General features: G+C 38.5%; 1 protein-coding gene across 12 annotated transcripts in view; it reads left to right on the top strand.

Annotated features, from left to right (window-relative positions):
• Positions 1 to 22,907, top strand: part of LYRM4 (LYR motif containing 4) — a 133,798-nt gene that overhangs the window by 11,447 nt on the left and 99,444 nt on the right. For 7 of the 12 annotated variants that reach the window (XR_002831802.1, XM_006099343.3, XM_023763026.1 and 4 more), the window contains one exon: positions 15,935 to 16,055. Coding sequence is in view for 8 of the 12 variants with exons in the window: in XM_006099343.3 (XP_006099405.1) it covers positions 15,935 to 16,055 (121 nt within the window). In the remaining 4 variants the exon portion in view is untranslated. The other 5 variants (XR_001350350.2, XR_002831804.1, XR_002831803.1 and 2 more) reach the window with 3 other exon arrangements.

The following is a 22,907-nucleotide window of genomic DNA, read 5'->3' as shown; positions in this document are numbered from 1 at the left end:
AGCTTTCATTCTAGTAAGATTGTGTTATAACAAAAGTATTCCAATTCTTTTTATTACTAAATCTACTGGAGGTAGTGGCCTCACAAATACCTCTGTTGTAGTAAATACTGCACTCTGCTGAATCTAAATTAGTTTCATTCCAGGGATCAAAAGCATTGGAAGAATTGGTTTCAATCAAATTTTGATGAAAACTATCATAATGTTAAAATCTGGCCTTGCCACTGAGACTGTTTACTGCCTTGGTGATGTGTTCCATATTCACAAAGATTTCCCAGTGTTTAGAAAAAAGAAGAAAGAATTAACATTGATTAGTCCCTTACTGTATACTATTAACTATATACTATGCATTTTAATATGCATTACTGGATTTAAGATAGATCACTATGAAATAGGTATTATGACTCCATTTTACAAATACAATAATAATAATAATAGCTCTTTTTTACTTTACCATTTCCCTAAAATGGGCCAGACATATTAGGCTTTTCCTTGTATCATCTCATTTAATCATCATAAAAACTATGAAGCAGGTACTTTTAATCTCCCTCATTTGCATATGAGGAAGATGCAGCTCATAGAATTAAAGTAGCAAACCTAAAATCATACAGCAGGTTGACACCAAAGTCCTCCAACACCAACACGTTTCCTTGTATTCTATGTTGACCCGGGACAGGTAGCCCTCTCTACCTTCACCTGCCTCCACAGGAAGTGCAGCTCTTTATCTCTGGGTGGGCTTCTTCACACAAGAAAGACTAGCATATTCTAGTGTCCTGTCATATGTTGCATGTCAGCTGTTTGTGAAAATCCCTCTGTGGAGCTACTGCAAGCATCACCTTGGATCTCCTTCTATCTGCCCTGCCCTGTGGCTTCAAAGTGCAGGTCAGAATTTGGACTCAGTAATTTGAACTCCCAGATCATTAATTTTATTTTCCTGCAAGTCCTTCCTTTCCCTAGCCTGCTCATGTTCAGTACCACTACTGAGGATATACAGAATTGGCTGTGGAGAGGTGGAATCCCCTGAGTTCTTTCCCCGGGATATCTTGGCTTTAGAACTTGTCTCTTCACCAGGTTTTTGACCCCTTTGTATGCTCACCTTTTTTTAAGATGGGGGAGAGAGAAAACAGACAGTTAAAACTGTCATTTTACAGTTGTATTGCTCCCAGCTAATATTTTCTTTTAGGTTTCGTAAGTAAGTATTTTGTATTGTATATGTTTTTCCTAAGCCTATATTATCACAAAGGGTGCAATTTTATAAATTAAAAATAAATTATCTTGGGTACATGCCATACAAAATATCAGCAGAAGGGTGGGAGCAGTGTTAATGAAAAATAATATACCTGCAAATTAATAGTAAGGGGAGAGAAAGGAAAAATGGGAAGCAGGATTTTATTAGAGGGAAAGAAAATAAATAAGAAGATGAACAGAAAGCCTGGGAAAGGTCATTGTGTCCTTAGGAGAGGTTTTTAGCATTAGAATTCAGGTCAGGCTAGCTTTGGCAGAGCTGGATTGACTAACTAACAGTGATCTTTCCAAGGAAGGTCTGCAGTGGTGTGATCATTTGGCCCAAGGCTACTTTATGGCCCCATTTACCCTCATGGAAGGAAACATCCCTGGACCACAGGCCCCTGATCAGTCAGAATTCAAGCTACAGACATGTGACCTCCCCACTGTGGTCACTGCTTCGGCCTCCCATGCTCTCTTCTCATTCTCTTCTTCTGCCCCATGTCTGCATGCTCTTCCTTGCGGTGTCACTAGAACAGTGATGGCGAACCTTTTGAGCTCGGCGTGTCAGCATTTTGAAAAACCCTAACTTAACTCTGGTGCCGTGTCACATATAGAAATTTTTTGATATTTGCAACCATAGTAAAACAAAGACTTATATTTTTGATATTTATTTTATATATTTAAATGCCATTTAACAAAGAAAAATCAAAAAAATGAGTTCGCGTGTCACGCGTGTCATAGGTTCGCCATCACTGCACTAGAATGACGGCTGAGGGCCTGTGCAAAAGGAACCTCATAGGACAGAAAACTAGACTCAATAGGAAGACATCATTACCCTGTAACCCTACACACCAGTATGACTTGTGCTGTTTGGGATGTGGCTGGTCCCCTGACAGCCTCATGGTAGGGCAGGAGTGGTCTACACACCCTCTCCACTGTCAGCTTCTACTTACTCCTCAGTCTACTGCAGTCTGGCTTGCCAAAATCTTTCTGTTACTTTTTTTGTTTGTCATTTGCCATGTCTTCAGCTTTCAGCAAATCATCTTTCTTTCCTCCCTGACATGTAGGACACCACTGTCTCCTGTTCTCCTCCGCTCTTGCTGACACTCCTCTGCCCCTTCCTTCAGTCTGAGAGGCCCCGTATTTTACATCTTCATGCGCTCTCCCTATTTGCACTCATCTGTAGTGGCTTCAACCCTGTGTGCTCCGATGATTTGCCTCTCTGCCTGTCCTTTCCCCTAGCCTGCAAACCCTTCTTTCCAAGGTTCTTCATTTTCTGGGTATGCTACCAAATTGAGTGTGTCTGACCTAAAACTCTGCATTCCTCCCTAACCAATTCCAGCAGGCATGGCCCTCCTGCATTCCCTTTTTCTCCTTTACCCATAGTCATTTGGTCTTCTTGCCCAGCTGATTCTCTCTCACATGTTTATTTCTCTGACCAGGAGAAACTGTGTGTCTCCACAGTGATGGCCTTTGTTAGCTATCACTAGTTTTTATCTAGATTTTATAACAGCCTTCTACTGACCTCTCTGCCTCTAAGTCTTAGTTCTACCAAACATCATTCTTGTTGCCACTAGAATGATTTTCCTAAATCTGATTGTGCCACTCTCTGAAGTCAGGCATTTAAAAGTAGCACAGAGGGTTAACAGAAGCAGAATTTTTCCTTTAGAAGCTAAAAGTTGTCAAGAAAATTTGACTAGGTAGAATTGAAAAGAATAAATGCTGAATAAGAGTCCAGTAGATATAAGCCATAGTGTGTATATATGTAATTTGATAAATTTGCTTATATTTTTGGATATTCAAATAGGTTAGTTTCCTGCTGGTAGAAATATTGAGAATTGACCCTGAGTCAAAATTTGCAGTTGCTTCCTATCATGTAGACAGGAAAGTAAACAGGATCATAAAATTAACATTTTATTGTTCTTCAAAGATCTGTATTCACTTTGCTACTCTAACTGAATTAAATTACTGTTAGTTATTTGTTTATATAAGGAGAGGGGGAAAAACAAGTCAACCTGACTGAGTAAAATATGGATTATTTACAAGGCTCTTGAATTTTCTCTTAAATGCCTATGAATTTATGCCCTAGCTGGTTTGGCTCAGTGGATAGAGCATCGGCCTGCGGACTGAAGGGTCCCAGGTTCGATTCCGGTCAAGGGCATGTACCTTGATTGCGGGCACATCCCCAGTGGGGGGTGTGCAGGAAGCAGCTGATCGATGTTTCTCTCTCATCGATGTTTCTAACTCTCTATCCCTCGCTATTCCTCTCTGTAAAAAATCAATAAAATATATATTTTTTTAAAAATGCCTATGAATTTAGTAAGTATCTTGTGCCTATATGAGTTCAGGTCATCAATAATGTCTTTTTACACACAAATCCTCTAATAAGAAAAAATTGTTTTTTAACATGAATATAGAATTACCCTTCAGAACTTGTATTGAATGACAGTAACTTCTCTTTAAACACTATTAATTATTGAGCTGGCCTGGGAACCTTACCATCTTGTTACAAATTTTAATTACTGATTAAGAAATTTTGGAACTCCATGCTTTCTCAAATAAACTGAAAACAAGCATTTATTTTTATTCGTAACTTATTTTAATATGTTTTTATCCAGTGAATCAGGATTTACATTAGAAAAATCAGGAAAATAAGGATAGGAAAACCAAAATGAGACCTGGAATGAGGTGAGCAAGCAAACTGAGTGCTTAGAAGACAGGACATTTGGCAACCAGAACAGCCTTAGATCTGGCTCTAAGCTTCCCAGTAGCCTATGCAAAGAGAGGACATGACTAGTTATGTGGTCACAGTGTCCATATTATAAAAACAGGCAGTTGCTTGAAAGGGCAACACCCTCAGCATAAATATAACCACTTTCAAAGGCCAGTTTCTTCTGGTACCTCACAATCTTGTCTAATTGTGACAATAACAAGCCCAGAGTGTATAAAGCAGTTCTGTAAGAGACTTGTATTATCTCATTTCAGGACCCTGGTGCAACCACAGACAGGGTTTAGAATATCCAGAGGAATGGATAGGAGGCTTGCCTTGTAGTCAATCTTCCATACATAATACTTATTTCACTCAGAGTTTTGACACATTTTGAACAGTAGAGGATGTAAAGTTATATTCCCAGACAAGATCTAGACTGGGTAGAAAGCAAAAGCTTTACCTTTACCTGGTGGGGTTTACCATGGAATGAACTAGCAACCTCCAGTTCTGTCTCAGAGTTTTTTAAGGTGCTGTTATGACATTCCATCTGTTCTAAACAAAATAACTTTCAGATGAGACATTGAAATAAATTGCTTTTGAAATGAACACCTATGAAACTAAATTGGCTTATTCTATAGGGTTTAGTTTGAACTGTGAGCCACTTATTGCCAAAAATTAAAACTTTAGTTTCAGAAAATTTTATCCTAAAATAATATTTAAAATAATATTTTGAGCTCAAAGCCATTATCTATTAAGATCTCTTCTTGTTTGTTAAAACCTCAATATCTGCATACAGGAAAAATGGCTTTCCTTCTGTGCTCGGGGAGAGAGAGAAAATTTGACCATACTTTCATTCTTTTCAAATAGTCATAATTTTGTTGACATAGTTGCCCTCAGAAAGGTAGAGTTTAGCATTTACATAGTGATAACATTTTTTCTTTTTCGAAGCCTATATATTACATGTACTAATAATCTCAAAAGTAGTGAGAACGTTTTATATTATCAGTATTTTTCAGTGGCAGGCAGTCAGTAAACACTTTTTTTTCTGATGAAACTTCTTTATAAATACTAATACAACAGATTATTTTTCTGTAAAATATTTAAAGTAACTTACCTCTACATACTTAATGTTTGTTGCAGGAGTAGAATTGTGATGATCAGTTGTGTGTTCAAATATCTTAAATGCCTAACATAGCAAACATTGAAATAGAATATGCTAATTACTGTGAGAAACAAAAATATAAACATGTAGTTAGTATACAGTTATTAGCATATGTATAAATTAGTTCCAGAACTATCTAATAATTTGCTACAATGGTTATTAAATGAACAGTGAAGAAAAGATATAAACATATAATTGGTAAATGAAAGATCAAAATAATATCTGAAATTTCTTGTAAGGTTAAAAAATTAATTTCTGATACTAGACCTATCAGGGGATCACTTTGTAAATTATATAAATGCCAATCACTGTGCTGTCTACCTGAAATTAGTATACCATTGACTATCATCTCTAATTGAAAAAATAATAAGTTAATGACATTTTAGTCTGTTGATATATATAATAATTCTGGTTAAATGTAATTGAATTTTTATTCCTGTTGAAATAGAAATCTTACATTTACCATTGGGTCATAGGTTTTATGGGAGTTGTTTACTTGTTTTCTAATTTAATAAAACTTTTCAATTCACCAGTAGTCACAGAGCACAAAGTGTAGTATGGCCTGTGGGGAAGTAAAGATACACAGGTTTCAGCTTCCCGTCTTGGAAAGATGACGAACCTAGAAGGCCTGTGTATGAATTCTAGTGTACAAGACAGTGCAAAGGGGGAATGCCAGAAACAGTGCGGCAGGAGCCTGAAGTACGAAGGCGGCTTGGGAGGGGGCCATCGTGAAGTGGTGGGGCACAGGAGTTGGATATGTTCATTAGTGGGAATTAAATTTTGCTTGTGAGATATAATACTGAAAGTACAACTTTACTGTAAAGGGTGTTATTAGGAGTGGGCAGAGATTCAGAATGAACTTAGCTGCTTAACTTTTTTCTTCTCACATTTCAGGGTTCCTTCACTGCAAATATTCTTTGTAACTCTTCCCAAGGGAATAGTAGCATTTTCATATAATGCATATGGTAAATGCTGGTCCACATGTCAAATCAGATTTTCAACTGCTGTAGGCTCTTGAAAGTACAGCTAGGCATTTAGAAGACCCCTCCCACATCTGCCAAGTTGTCCATTTTCTGCCAGCCATTCTTGATCATATACATGAGACCTCCTTATTTCTAGGAAACACACATTTATAAAAGAATACAGTAAGGAGAGCTTCCTGCCTGGCCTCAGTATATGGAACATGGGCCAAGAGAATAGGGCTTCTCTTTCTGTGTTAAGGCATTTTGGTAAATACAGTTTATCTCACTTGTGTGCCTTTCAATGCAAAGTGGACAATTTAAAATTTCAGTAGGTTGTTAAAGAAGATGGAAGCCTTTTAACTTAGTCTGCCCTACATTATAATGATTACTAAATACCTACTGTGAATGTGCCATTTGTTGATTCTGGACAGCGCTTATTGGATCATGGAATTGCAAACCATGCTGAGGCCAAATACCTTCTTGCTCTGAGCATATATGTACATTGAAAAGCTGCCTTGGATTTAGGCCAAGTAATAAAGTTTCAGGAAACTCAGGATGAAATGGTGTTGCAGATTTCTGATCCCTGAAGTTTTTTGTGCTAAAATGTAAGTGGTGGTGGTGAGTAAAGCCCTTGGTAAATTACCAGTTAGCCCTGGTAGCTACACAGTTATCGTCATTGTCCAAAGAGCAGCAGTTGCTGGGACCTTGGACCTACGCAATTAGAATATCAAATTTCAAAAGGAAAAATGTACTGAGATACAGTGAAGAGTTTTATTAGCAAGGCAGTGCATTCCACTTCCGTAACCTGGTTCCTGCCAATTAAATGGCACTACGTTGCCTGTCTTTTCCATGTCTTCTAATCAAGGCATGCTCTTAAGTGTGCAGAAATGTCCCCACCTTTGAGAAATATCTGTATCCCAAGAGAATTTCCTGGAGCTAGGCTGCCCAGTGAAACAGACAGTTTTGGCACAGGGGCCCATGTAGTGACCACAGACATGGAAAGTTACAGGGACAGCCCATGGCCAGGTTCCTTCAGCTACAGTGTGCCCAAAAGGGAGAAGTGTAGTGTGCCCACAGGTGAAGATTCCCGCTGCTAGTCCTATGGCAGAATGAGGAGAGTTATGTTTATATTAATCATCAGAGTTTATTTTAAGATATCATTTTTTATTTGACCCTACGAAGTATATTTTGTTGTTGTTTTGGCAGATACGTGCAAAGTGTTGTTCTAACATTATTTAGTCAGAATTAATATGGAAAAGTGTATGATAAACAGTAACAGAATTTGTAAGTGCAAAAGTTTGCTCAGCCCTAGCTGATTTGGCTCAGTGGATAGAGTGTCAGCCTGCGGACTGAAGGTTCCCGGGTTCGATTCAGTCAAGAGCACATGCCCGGGTTGTGCGCTCAATCCCCAGTAGGGGGTGTGCAGAAGGCAGCCAGTCAATGATTCTTTCTCATCATTGATGTTTCTATCTCTCTCCCTTCCTCTCTGAAATCAATAAAAATAATTTTACAAAAAAGTTTGCTCAATTTTTTCCAGCCTTGAAGTCTTTAAGTTCTTTAATATAAAATCTTAACTCCCAAATACCTAGATGATTCACAGAGATGTTATGGGAATAAATTTTGTAATGCATGGAAATATTTTGACCTACTTGGAAGAATGACGCAATAACAAGTTATGTGTATTATAAATGGCCAAGCAAGCAAACATTGTTTTAAGACAATACAGCACTGAGATCAAATTAACTATCTACTTATTATAGTGCCTGATATTCCTTGCCTCGTGCTGCTTATGACAGCCCAGGAGATACAGAGGTTAATTGCATTTTTAAATTCATAGAATTTTAGACTTGACAAGACTTTAGAGATGCCTCTTCTGTATGAAAGGCAAAATTAAAGCTCTTCAAAGGGGTAAAGGGCTACCAGATTTTGTCAGTAAATCCAGGGATGTGATTAATATGTTCATTTGCATAAATTTACATATAGAGTTCAGAATCCAGTAACTCCAAGTTGGCAAAATAAAATTAACTTATGGGCTTCCTTGTCCTGGATTCAATCCAGTATTCGGGGATTGAGTGGACAAAGATCTAGCTTGTCCTTTGCTGTCCTTTCAATGCCAGGATACTCTGGAAGTTCAGCAAGATTTTGACCGGATTTTGCAACCTCCAATTCCAGGCCCTTTGGCCTTTTTTATTTACCTCCTGTTTTCTGGTCTTTTTATGGATGGGTGAGGTTACTGTATACCTGAAACATTTTCATGTAGTTTTTTTTTTCCCTCTTGAAAAACCCAGCAGATATTCTGCTATTCACACATTCAGATAAGGTGAGGGAAAACTGCTCTTTTTTTTTTGGGGGGGGGGGGGGTATGTGAATTATCCTTTTAAAAACCTTTTTCATAAGCTAGGTGACTTATCTGTATTCCCTGTCCTCTTTCCTGAGTTGTTCATTTATTCTTACTGGTTACTAATGGCAGGAGGAAAGGATAAAACAAAAGGCATTTTATTTGACTCCTTTTTAGCAGCATTAATAAAAAATTTTAATGAAGAAATTTGAGTTTAATGACCAAGAGGAATTTCCATTGTTTGTGCTTTGTTTTCTCCCATAAAGTGGAAAATACAGAATTAATTGAATGTCCTACCATAGATAACTCTACATAAATTTTGATTCATTTAAAGGTCATGTTTTACAATGGCTAGTTCACGCTATAATTTTAAAATACAATTTGAAAAATTGTATTCTCTAACCTAACATTTAACCCTTATTACATGATAAAAGCTTGAACTTGCTTTTTTGATACTAGGTCAAGCTCATTTCTGGTAGGTTGGCAGGGGAAAGAAATCAGAAAATTCCATCCCTGCACACAGAGTCTTTATGTCACAGTGATACTTTTTTTTTTTTTTGGTGTGTTTTTTTAATATATTTTTATTGATTTCAGAGAAAAAGAGAGAGGGTGAGAGAGATAGAAACATCAATGATGAGAGTGAATCACTGATCTGCTGCCTCCTGCATGCTCCGCACTGGGGATCAAGTTCGCAACCCAGGCATGTACCTTTGACTGTAATCAAACCTGGGACCCTTCAGTCCGCAGGCCAACGCTTTATCCACTGAGCCAAACGGGCTAGGGCTTCACAGTGATATTTTTAATAGAAATAAACCAATCCATAAGAAAAGGCTATGTAGATGTGAGGACAATTAATACTTGAGTATGATTTTGTTTTCTTCCTCACAAGAGTAGTTTGCAAGACTACAAATGAAGGATGTGTTCATCTTTTAGTCCAGGAATGTGTGAGGCAAGGACTGGGGATCTTAGCCACAGCCACCAACTCTGAGGTTCCAGCTTGCAGTGTGCTGCACTGTCTAAATAGGCATGTCTAAAACCAGACAAAAGAGCAGCCAGGATCTCACCACTGCTTGATCTGTATGCCTCACTGCAAAAGAGCTAGACAGCGTTTTATACGTGGCCTTTCTTTGATAAATTGGTTTACACTTTGAAAAATCTTGTTTGCAACAAAATGTCTACGGCTATGAGGATAGATCCAAGTGGTAATTAGAAGTTTAATTTTGATGAATTATAGGTTAAAGATCTTAAATGTTTTTAAGCACCAAAAAGGAATCCTGGACAGAAATGCTCCTGAATTTTTCCCCTAGGTCCTGAGGGAAGCATCCACTACAGGATGCTTATGCTTTGCTTTCTGTTATTTTATTAGTTGTGTTTTTCTTTTTACAAGACTAATACTTTTTAAAAATCCCTATAGAACTTTACCTAAAATCTATAGTTATATAAAATTGTTTTTTAGGTCCTAGTGTTTTAAATATACTTTTTCTTGTTTGTACATAACTTTCATATGTATTATTTTTTTCCTTCCCACCCCCCCACCCCAGCCATTCCCACCCCGGGCAAGCCCCCACTGCCCCAGTGTCTATGTCCATCGGTTATGCTAATATGCATGCATACAAGTCCTTTGATTGCTCTCTAAACCACCCCGCCTCACCATTTGTCTCTGGATCTGTTCTTGTTCATGAAATTATGTTGATCATTATATCCCACATATGAGTGAGATCATGTGATATTTATCTTTCTCCGACTGGATTATTTCACTTGGCATAATGCTGTCCAGTTCCATCCATGCTGTTGCAAATGGTAAAAGTTCCTTCTTTTTTATAGTGGCATAGTATTCCATTGTGTAGATGTATCACAATTTTTTAACCCACTAATCTGCTGATGGGCACTTAGGCTGTTTCCATATCTTAGCTCTTGTAAATTGTGCTGCTATGAACATAGGGGTGCATATATCCTTTCTGATTTGTGTTTATGGTTTCTTGGGATGTAGTCCTAGAAGTGGGATTACTGGGTCAAATGGGAGTCCCATTTATAACTTTTTGAGGAAACTCCATACTGTCTTCCATAGTGGTTGCACCAGTCTGCATTCCCATCAGCAGTGCAGGAGGGTTCCTTTTTCTCTGCATCCTCTCCAGCACTTGTCGTTTGTTGATTTGTTGATGATAGCCATTCTGACAGGTGTGAGATGGTACCTCATTGTTTTGATTTGCTCTCTTGGATGATTAGTGACTTTGAGCATGTTTTCATATGTCTCTGGGCCTTCTGTATGTCCTCTGGGCCTTCTGTATGTCCTCTTTTGATAAGTGTCTATTTAGATCTTTTGCCCATTTTTTGATTGGATCATTTATCTTCCTTTTGTTAAGTTGTATGAGTTCTCTGTAAATTTTGGAGATTAAACCCTTATCGGAAATTACTAGTGTTCCCATTTGACTGAGGTTGGTGGTTCATGTATTAGTGGTACCTGATGGAGTGGGATTGATAAAGAGGAGTATACTGTCCATGCTAATGCATTGGACACTTATCCTGAAGATAATGGAAAACCATTAGGGAATTTTAAACAGGGAAGATGTAATAGGTTTTATTTACAGCTGTCCAAAAACTGAGAAGCTTTGGTTTCCAAAGTGGGTTTTCTGATAGTAACTTTACCTCCTAACTACACAACCCTTCTCACTAGTCACTGTCCTCCTTTTTAAAACAATTAAACTCAATTATTTCCTTCCCTTTTTAAACAATTAAACTCAATTATTTCACTTACTGCTTATATCAATAGCACTCTCCCTCATAAAGTTCTCAGCCACGTCTTAAGATATGTTTGGCTCTTGAACTGTTTGTAAAAACACTTGAAGCAGTGTTGAGAGATAAGATTATCTTTTTAGGTTTTATGATGCCAGAAATAATTTTTAAATGCCTTTTAAAATATATAACAACTTGACTTATACCAAGTGCTTATCAAAGATTGGATAGAGTTTATCAACTTCTGGAGGAAGCAAAGCTTAGAGTTGAAAATCACAACGTCTGTGGTCAGCTGGCTTCAGAACCTAGCTCTACACGTATAGAACATGTAATCTTAACCTAAATATTTTAAATATCTCTGTATGATAGTTTGTGAGGATTAAATGGTATATATCCAGTACTTAGCACAATACTTGTGCATGCTACCTGTGCCGTAAGTCATAGATATTATTTTGTTATCTCTTTGGATCCTCAAAATAGCACTACAAAATGACTGTGTAAAGCAGTCCTTTGCTTTGTGAATTTTGAAAATAGAAATCCAAGGATATACCTATAATCACTCAATATTATCTGCGTAATGTATAATATTCATTATTCTTTCTTAAAGTTCTTTTTCTCTGACCCTGGAGTTCATGTAACCAAAATGCAGGTTCAGCTGCCTGACACAATGAAAGCCAAACTCATAAGACAAGTGCTGGTGCAAGAGGAAAGAGGTTTATTCAGGAGCAGCAACCTGAGAGAATACTGGACAGCCATCTCAAAGACTATGTCCCTTTTCTGCTCAAAGCCCCCAGTTCTTATAGGATTAGGGAGGGAAGGGATATTTTTTTCTATCCATTCATCTTTTTAGCTTTTGGTGTGCGAGGGCCCTGTCCATTCATCTTTCAAATATAATATAACCTCTATACTATTGAGTAATTTACATACTCCATTTAAAGTGTGCCTTAGTGTAAGAACCCCCTCCTGTGCCAACTTGGCCAATGGGGGAGAGTTCCTGGCATTCCCTGACTATCTATGGCAAGGGGCGGGAAACTTTTTTCTGCCAAGGGCCATTTGGATATTTATGGTATCATTTGCAGCCCATACAAAATTATCAACTTAAAAATTAGCCTGCTATATTTGGTCAGACATTTAATTAACTCACCCCATATGCCTTGGCATGGCCAGACCAAATGACTTTGCAGACCTTATATGACCTGTGGGCCTGATGTGGCCCATGGGCCTGATGTTCCCCATCCCTGGTCTATGGTAATAGCCAGGGTTTTATAAGTAAATATATTGGGATTATCCTCTGGTTGTTAAATCTCAACATTTTATAATCACTTCCGGGACATTTTCTTTCTTTATAACTTTAATTACCTACTCAGTTCAGTTTGTTCAAATTTATAATTCATAGGTTATATACATTTGCTTGTTCTGAAGGTTAACTTTTTAATATATTTCTCATCAACTCATTCAATTTTTTGTGTTTTAAACTTTATTTTCTCTTTTGTACTCTATTCTGGTTTCTATAAAACAGTGTTAATTTTTACTTTCTTTAGTTAGGTATATAATTATTTTCTAGGATTGCCATCTTTATTTTGTTTCCTTTTTTTTTTCTCCTCTTTTGCTTTCCTTAAGTGAACAAATATAATATAACCCCTATACTATTGAGTAATTTACAGACTCCGTTTAAAGTGTACAGTTTCAATGTTTTCACAAATATATAGGCCCGTAAAAACACTATCCTAATCAAGATAAGAACTGATGCCCTGGCCGGGTGGCTCAGGTGGTTGGAGCATTATCCCTTACACCAAAAGATTTGTGGATTCAATTTCTGGTCAGGGCACATACCTAGGTTACAGGTTTGATCCCCAGTCAGGTTGTATACAGGAGGCAACTGATCAGTATTTCTCTTTCACATCCCTCTCTTTCTCCTCTACCCTCTATCTCTTCTCTCCTTCCCTCAGCCTCTCTGTCTAAAATCAATAAGCATATCCTTGGGTGAAGATTTTTTTTTAATAAATAAAGAGCCCAGCCAGTGTTTCTCAGTGGTTAAGCGTTGACCCATGAATCAGAAGGTCAGGATTTGATTCCCAGTCAGGGCACATGCCTGGGTTGTGGGCTCAATCCCCAGTAGGGGACATACAAGAGGCAACTGATCAATGATTCTCTCTCATCATTGATGTTTCTATCTTTCTCTCCTTCTCCCTGTCCCATCCTCTCTGAAATCAATAAAAACATATTTTTAAAAAAGATAAGAGCTATTATCCCCCCAAAAAAGTCTCCTTAGCCCCTTTGTTTCCATTTTTGAATGACTTCTATTTCCTCTTTCATCTCTAAATTCATAGACTTCACACACCCCCACCCCCACTGGTCCCTGTAGCCAATAACTTTGTTGGTTTCCACTGTATGTCTAGTGCTTGGTATAATGCTGACATAATAGGCATTCAATACCTATTTCTTCAGTGAATTCTCATGGCAAATTTTGTAATCATTACCTTTCAGAGGTTATTTCAATCTTAGCGCTACAAATCTTTTTCATTCATTCTTTTTTTTTTCAGTTTCTTATGCTTTGTTGTGTTTTTCTTATGATTATTGGTATTTTTCTTGAAGGTATTTTTTTTATTGCCATGGCATTTGATAAGTTCATGTATTCAGTAAATATTTGTTGAGCACCATCTCTGAACTAGGCACTTTAGATCCAGTAGTAAACAAGAAAGATAAAAGTTCCTACTGTCTGGGGCTTATATTCTAGTAGGAACGCTCATAAGAAGGAAGATTTCTGCTCTCTTCCTCACTCTGTTATCTACACACAGTACTTTTCTCTCTATTGGTGTTACTATCCATTTTATTATACACCACACACACGCACCATAATCCCAAGGCTGTGGCATGAGAGATAAGAGCCTGAACCAAAATGCAGACTGAGGATTTGCAGAAGTAGAAGGTTGAATCAGTAATACTTTGTGATTGAATGAATATAAAGGAAAGGAAGGAATCTAGGATGAATCCCCAGATGTCTGACTTGGACAGTGGTTGTATGAAGACACTCCTACCTAGGAAGGCAAGGGGAAAGAAAGATGGTGTTCAGTGGGAGAATCTGTAGTGGTTATAGTGATTGGGTCATATGTATGTGGAAGTCAGAAAGGCGTGGGTATGAAAAAGATTTGGTATCCAATGGCATATAGTATAGATAGTTGGGCACAAATGCAATTACTGGAGGAGATTTTATTAAAAAGAAAAGAGGTACATTACAGAGCCCTAGAGAATACAATGCATAAGAGGCAGCAGAATAAGATTCGCCTACAAAGAGGATTAGGAAGAAGTAGAGAACAAGAGGAGAAACCAACTAGCTATGGAACTCTCCTTTAAGTGAAGCAAAAGACTAACACTATCATCTAACTCATTATAAAAATTACTGACTTTCAAAGATTTTATTAAAAATTAAATTACCTAAAATCAGTGGCTTATTTATGTTTCTAAATGTTACTAATAGTTTCCCATGGATTCTTTTTTTTTTTAATACATTTGTATTGATTTCAGAGAGAAAGGGAGAGGGAGAGATAAAAACATCGATGATGAGAGAGAATCATTGTTCGGCTGCCTCCTGCATGCCCCATACTGGGGATCGAGCCTGCAACCTAGGCATGTGCCCTGATGGGGAACTCCTGGTTCAGAGGTTGAAGCTGGGCTTCGCATGGATTCTTTAGCTGGTGTTCAAAGTTAAGAGCAATCTGAGATGCTACAAAAACTACAGAAAATTGTGTCTGATATGTTTGACATGGGCTGCTTCTCCTTAGCCTTGTCTTTAATCTGGTACAGATGGGTGGGCCTGGGGGTAAAGTCCATGACCCTCTGAGTGTGAGAGTATATCAGGTTAAGGACTCTTGACCCAGCAGCAATGGCTAATTATCCAGGCCCATCTACCCTCTATGCACACACTCTGGTATGACAGTGATGCGAGGAGAGGCAGATACTAATTGCAGTAAGGAATAGCAAGAGGAAAGAGGAACAGTTTTCATTTATTGAGTCTTTTTCTTGTACCAGGTTCTCTTTCAGATTCAGACACTCATTATAAAACTTACTCTCTCCTCCCCTAGCACCACTTTGAGGTAGGCAGGATTACCTGTCTTACAGATAGAAAACATGGGTTATGTTAAGAAGGTTGGCCAGTTTCACACAAACAGGGAGCTAGAGCAAGAATTTAAACCTAAGCCTGTCTGATTTGAAAGCCTTGTTCTTGAACTGCTATCCCATATTGCATGTGATTTATATGGGGGGAGGAGAGTGTTAGGCGTGTGGATGTATGTGCATATGTGTTTAATCTGCACTCTCTACTGAGGTCAGATCCTGATGTGGATGTTAAGTTACACAAGAGGAAGAAACAGCCAAAACATGGGACAAGATTGTAGAGCTTCCCCGAATCTGACTTAGATCACTACCTTGGCGCATTCATATGTGGTGCACTATTTCCCTTCGTAGTTCTTGCTTTGTCTCGGTACATTAAAGGTTCAATTATCCATGTAAATGGAGGGTAGCCACATGTGAATAACTCTATAAAGAATCAGCAATCTAAGGAGCATTTCCGGAGCAGTTTGCCATTTATATGTGACTTGTTTGGGGTAGATTTATATCCCTAAATATGTTTGCTTAGTCATCCCAGAATTGTAATGGATGGGCCTGTCCCCAGAGCAAGCAATGAAGTGAATTATCCATAGGAGAATATCAGACAGTTCATTCCTAAGGAAGAGCTTTTAAATTTATTTAAAAACATAGCTTCAGAGATACTGATACCTTTTCTCCCCCACCCCAAATTTATTTAGAACTTATGCTATCAGGAAGATAAGAGATGCCTTCAGAGAAAATAAGAATATGAAAGATCCTGTGGAAATTCAGGCTCTAGTGAATAAAGCCAAGAGAGACCTGGAAATGATTCGTCGACAGGTAAGAAAGTTCAATGATGTACTATTTTTCATTAAGAGTTTAAAGCTTTGACACATCCCCTTGAATGCATGTCACTATTTTTGGTATTTATGATTTACACAGAATCATGAGGCTGTTCCTTTTACTCATATAAACATAGAAAGATGACTTATTATATTATTGAATTCAAGGAGAACATAAAGGAAAATATCAGCTTTCCAGAGTTTCCATGGAATGCATCCTTTGGGAAGCTGAATTCTCACATTTAACTAAAGGTTGATGCTTTAAGTATGGGAAACTTCCAAAAAATGTTCTCTTTGTAAGATATATTACACATTTGTATATGGACATATGTCAAAGAGTATAAATGTATTCTACTTTTCTTAGTATTTTAAAATCATAGTTCAAGATAAGATTGTCTTGAAGACATGGTCATTGGTGAGGAAATGAATTTTGTTGCCACATGGGAGGTGTATCTACAGGTGGAAATGGTGTGAATAGCTGCTTTGGGATTGACCCCATAAAGGACCCTGGAAGGTGCTTTTGTTTTCATCTTGTAGAAGTGCCAGGGATCACCGTGATTTGTGCTTGCCTTTCTCTTTCTCTTGAGGTAGAGTGGAGCAGTTGCTACAACATGGTCTCTGGGTAGTGCGATATATCCATCCTTCTGCAAAATTCATTGGAAAGCTAAAGACTAAAGTAGCTTACTATCAGTTGGCTTTCTCACTCTCTAAAAAAACATATACTTTTCACTATTTTTCTTGAATTTAGCAGTAATCACACCATAAGCTTCATTTCTGCTTCTATTTGTTTTATTCTCTTACTTGCAGTAAATTTGTTTATAAAGTGTGGAAGGGAAGCCCCTTGCCATTTTGCTAATTTCTGTTTGTGTTTTGGAAAGAACTTCTTTAGCGTCATGAGGAGATGCCAGCTTGACTAACATTATATCATATCATAATATATTAACATATATTCGTCATGCTTGCCTCTAAACAGAATTCAAAAAAAAGAGAAGCAGTATTAAAAACTGTAGTTTTCATTTTATATCAAAACTAGAGGCCCAGTACACGAATTTGCATACCAGTGGAGTCCCTTGGCCTGGCCTGCAGGATCGGGTTGAAACCGGCTCTCCGACATCCCCCAAGGGGTCCTGGATTGCGAGGGGGCGCAGGCCAGGCCGAGGGACCCCACTGGTGCATGGGGGCTGCAGAAGGATGCAAGAGGTTGGCCAGCTGGGGAAGGCTCCAAGACATGTCCGGCCCATCTCACTCAGTCCCGATCAGCCGGACCCCAGCAGCAAGCTAACCTACCGGTCGGAGCATCTGCCCCCTGGTAGTCTGTGCACGTCATAGTGACTGGTCAACCAGTCGACTTTCTGCCCCCTGGTGGTCAGTGCACATCATAGCGAGGGGTTGAGCGGCCTTAGCATATCATTAGCATATTACGCTTTGATTGGTTGAATGGACAACCAGACACTTAGCTTGTTAGGCTTTTATTATATAGGATTAGAAGTCTTGTTCTATTGCCTATATAATGAAACAGTCTGTTCCAGAATACCATTTCAGGTTCTGGTGACCCTCCTTGAGTACTGTAGTTATTTAGCAATAGAAGAACTTTGCCACATTCAGACAAGCCTAGGAAATTATCTTTGACTAAGGTAAATGGGTGGAAAAAATAAGACTTGTGGTGGAAAATAACTCGTATGCTTAGGATAGTTACAAAGAAACTGATCTGCACATTTGCATATACTTTGAGAGTAGCAGATTAATGAGTCGCATTTTGAGAACTAGAACAGTGGCACTACCCAGGCATCAGTGGTTGAAATTTGTGGAACCTTTAACATTGGAACTTGTCCTTCTTTTGCATAAACTCAGAAAGATTTACCTCTTTGGCACTTTCCCATGTAAAAGTTGGCAAGCATCACCAAAACAGGCTGGTTTCCTCTTCTAGTGTAACTTTGCTCAGAGTAGAAAATGCTTAGAAAAGGTTACCTGTAAGTAATCTGTTCCACAATTTCAGCTGTGTCTTCATTTTGAAATGCTAAAACTACCCTCTAAAAAAAAAAAGACTAGATTGGCTGTCATCAGACATCCCCAGTGAATCCACTTAGAGGCCCAGTGCCCAACCCAGGACTGCCAGTGCCCAGAGCTTCCATAGTAACTAGTACATCAGCTAGTAGGTGATTGATCATGTGATCCCTAAAGGCCCTGCTCAGAGAGGCCCTGACAAGTGAAAGCATTCTTATTCAATCAGAGAACTAGTTAGCCAATTATAGGTCAACAACTGGGAGGTTTCTGTTCACTTCCCTTTCACATCAAGACTGTTCCTGAATTCAAGAATAACATTTACCATAGTTGGCTTATGAGCTGTAGTGGACTCCTGGAGCCACCTCACTCTAAGCTGGTAAACTTGACCTTGGCGAAAAGGCCTAAAATAAAGTAGCATCTGTATTTCCTTCTCACTGGCCACTGTAATAACCTTCTAACTTGGTCCAATTGCCCTTGTCCCGAAATGTTCTATTCTTCGCACACTGCCAGAATGATCTTTATAAGGAAAATCAGAGCAGGTTTCACACAGGTCACAATGCTCCAGGGGCTTCGTTGCACTCTGACAATGAAATATGATGTCCTTATGAAGTCCTCAAAGGCCCTCCATTGCTCTTGTCTCCCTTGCACTATGTACCTTCTTCATATCCCTTGTATATCTCCAGCTTGTTCCCATCTCAGAACCTTTGCACCTACTACCTGGACTAGTTTCTCCCCTTTTTGATTCCCCTTTTCCCTCAGACTTTTGCTCAGACTTCACTTATCACAGAATCTAAAATAGCCTCCTTCCCTCTGTCACTCTATCACCTTACCCTGCTTTAGTTTTCATTACAGCACTTATCGAATCAAAAATAACATTACTGTTGTCTGTTTTCTCCTTTCCTGTGAAGACAGGGATCTCACCTGTCATGGTCACGGCTACCTGGTATGTAAGAGCATGGGCTCTGGAGCCAGCCTGACTGTGTTCAAATCCTTATTCAACCTACTGTGACATTGAACCAGATATCTAACTTCTCGGTGCCTTGTGTAAAGTACAGATGACAACAGGCCCAACTTCATGGGTTATAGTGAGGATCAAATAAGTTAACATATGTGAAACCCTTAGAAGGATGCTAGCACATAGTAAATACTATTGTTATCCAGAGTATCTAGAATAGCCCCCCATAAAGTTGGCTCTTACTATTTATTTGTGGACTAAATGAATATATGAAGAGTTTGGCCCCTGAGATCATACAGTGCAGTCAAGGAGTCTGTGCCACCAAATTGTGGTATCTTGCTGGCTGCCCCAAACCTCTCTTCAGAGAGATTGAACCTTGAAAGGAAAGCAGGAATCTAATAAGGATCTTGAGACATTACCCTCATGAGCTGTACTGTCTTTATATCAAGTCCCTCTTTCACTTGAGTACTTGGGCCCAGAGACCATCAGGATGCACATCAACCTCAGCATCACTTTTCCACAGATGAGAAAGCTTACTGCCGCCTTTCAAGCTGCCAGATGTGCACATCCATAAGGCATTTTACTCAAATTGAATTCCTTCATCAGACTGTCTCCTCTCTCAACAGTGTCCCCTACTTCCCTGCTTTCAACTCAGTCTTTCAAGTGGATCTTTTTTCTAACTTTTCAGTCACTCAATCAGCTGTGATGCTGATGATACAGTTGTAAGCATGGTAAGATTTTGCAGTTCTTAAAAAGTCTCTGTGCATAGATTTCCTTCTTTCTGGAGGGTAGCAAAACCAAGGTGCAATAAAGCTAGATGCCTTGTCCCTGGCTAATGACCAGATCTGTGTTCAGGTCTTCCAGTTCCTTAGAGGAAATTCAGAAGTTCAAGGACATGAGCGCCTGAGGCAGTAGATAAAGATAATCTTAAGTCATCCCCCAATTTTGTTTCTAAGATATTTAAGGACCACATCAACCTAGCTCCGCCTCTCATCAGAGTCATTCTTTCTTTATATCCTTAGTGCACAGAAATAGTTAATCTTCATTGTGGCAACCCTGAAGGATTCGGGAGAGCATCTGCATTTCTTATTAGCCTTTCACACCACACCTAAGGATTACTCTGATTTGAAGAAGTAAAATGGCAGATTGTTTTTCCTCCATCATTAGTAAGGCAGGCACCTTTTGCTCCTTCTTTATCATTTTGGTCCACTAAATAGAAGTCTAACATACACATGTTCTTTCTTTGACACTTTTGGAACAACTCCCTGAAAATTATAATTCAGTCTGGCAATCTCTATTTCTTTCCAGCTATATGCATTATCTTACATCCTATAACTAGTAAAGAAATTCTTCCACCTTTCTATAAACTTCCATTATTTTCATATAAAATCATTCTATAAAGACGATTGACCCTGGCAGTTTGTGTGAGTTCTTCCTCTCTCCTGATATCAAGTTCTGGACTAGCCTCCACTAAACTGAGCTTTCCTGTCTGCTCCCAAGTCTAAGACAGAGTACATAAATCTCACTTGCTTCTGACTGCCTTATCATTTTTTAAATATGTAGATTGATGCTTTGGTCTAATTTTGGTTTATCTATATAGGTATAGGGGTAAGTACTATATATATACATTCCATGTTCAAAGGCTGTTAAATCGTGTTGTTTACTCATATCTTCAGAAAAAAAATCACTTCTACTGTCGTGGTAAACAACCTGCTTCCCTATTTATAATGGTCTGGCCCTCTAGCAACTTCAGCACGAAATTATAGCTATTTTGCCTACAAACGTCAGGTGGTCATAATAATCTGGCCACTCAGTGTATATTTCTGTTCTATATTAAATGAGTGAATAATAGATGAGATCTAGGATGGAGACAAGGAGTTTGTCTCCAAAGAGTCAAAGTGAGAAAGAACTTCTACAAGGTTCTGATGGACCTCATAATTCCATCCCAACTTTTCCTCCAAAAAGCTCATAAGGTCAATTCATAATTATATTTATTGAGTGGGTGCTCAATAAATGTTTAGGAAAAGAAATTGTGGGCACAGAATTGCAATATATACAGTATATTTGATTTATTGAGTGGATTGTGTTTAATGTAGCAAAGAAGCCAGTCAGGCAGCAGAAAGAAGTCAAATTAGGAAGAAACTAGTATTGATATTAGGGCTTCAGGAAAGCATTTTAATCTTTCTTTTTTCTATTACTTAAAACATTACTGCTTTTCAACTGCTATTTAATTTTCTTTGAAAGAAGATGTTCTGCTTAGAGATAGGTGCTAGTGCTGGTGATGTGTCATCTACTGGAAAGGTTGGGACCAAGAGAAGTTTTTGGAATTCATGATGGTCAAAACATAGGGTGGGGCAAAAGTAGAAGCACCCAATTTATCCTCTCACTGTACAATTACATACTACAGCAACAATATATTTTTCCATCCAAATACTTAAGTGACAGATAAGGCTAATTCCAGTTCTAAATTTCTGTAGTTCAATATCTGTCCCCTTCTTCTTCACTTGCAGAAACTTACTGATACACTTTAGAGTAATTTACTCTATGCTCAGCTTTCCTTGACCATTTTTCACCAAGATCTTAACTCTGTAGTTTAGGCTACATGTGAGGAAAGTTGTAGCCAGCTATGGACAGGGTGGGGTGAAAGTAGGTTTACGGTTGTTCATAGGAAAAATAAAACAATCTATAATAATAAAAGCATAATATGCTAATTAGACCAGACATCCTTCCAGACATCCTTCTGAATGACCTTCCGGATGAAGCTGGGGCTGCGAGGGAAGCCCGGGTCCTGGGTTCCTGCCAGTGGCTGGAGGGACGCCCAGGTCCCGGGTGCTGGAGGGAAGCTGGTGCCAGCAGCCAGGAGAAGGAAGGCCTACTCTTGCACGAATTTCATGCATTGGGCCTCTAGTAATTAATAATAACCCAGAAATAAACTCTGTATTTCACATACTCTACTGTAAACCTACTTTTTCAGTCTGTTCAATATATAGTTCCTCTGCAGCTATAAAAAGACTTCTTTTTACAAGAATTTAAACTAATTGTCTCCCTCTCTGCTTTTTCTAGAAATTCCAGTAAATCTTCCAGTCTGGGGCAATAATATGCCCACCCATAGGTGGCATTCTTGTAGAAGAAATGCCTCTTGGTTGAAGATTTCCCATTAAATTTACTTGATTCCTCCAAGGTTGACATACACAAAACAAGATTCCATTTCCTTTCTAGACAAAGCCTTGCTCACCTCTGCATTTTTCATATCTCATAATAGGTCTTGTGCATATTTCCATGTTCAGAAGAGCTCAAGAGGAAGGCACTGGTAATGCTAATCATAGAAAGTTTTTGCACGAGGTTTATTTGGGAATTTTTATTATCCTCCCGTCTAGTTTGCTACAGCTGTTCACTCTTGAATTCCTTGAACTGTTTTTGTTTCTGAAGCATCTAAAGTGGAAGTAGATAGTAACAACTCTGGAGCAGAAAGTACACAGATCTCAGCTCTGATAGTAATCTATTGTGTGATATTGGGCAAGTTGTTTATTTGCCTTATTTACCACATCTATAAAGAGATGATTTTATTGATGAAGGTGGTGGTGGTGATGTTGTCAGTGTTCATTGTGCCCTCTCTATGTGCTGACACTATGTGCTAAGCACTTTGAATATGTTGTCTCAGTTTCTCCTAACGGTAGCCTTCTAAGACCATACCAGTATCCATGGGTTAGAAGAGGAAAGTCAGACTTGGCATGTTTTACTAGTTTCCCTGAAGACACACACTCAGAAGAATGGTGAGCCCTCATCTATTCTTATATTTTAGCCAGTTCTTAGAATAGAGATCAGACTGCAAGTGGCCTTATTTTGGCAGAAGGTAAATGAGACTTCGGATGTGAGAGAAGACAAGATTTG

This window comes from Myotis lucifugus, unplaced genomic scaffold (genome assembly GCF_000147115.1).
Source record: "Myotis lucifugus unplaced genomic scaffold, Myoluc2.0 scaffold_272, whole genome shotgun sequence".
NCBI lineage: Eukaryota > Metazoa > Chordata > Mammalia > Chiroptera > Vespertilionidae > Myotis > Myotis lucifugus.
Note: the sequence above shows the minus strand (reverse complement) of the source record. Positions and strands in the feature narration are given on the sequence as shown.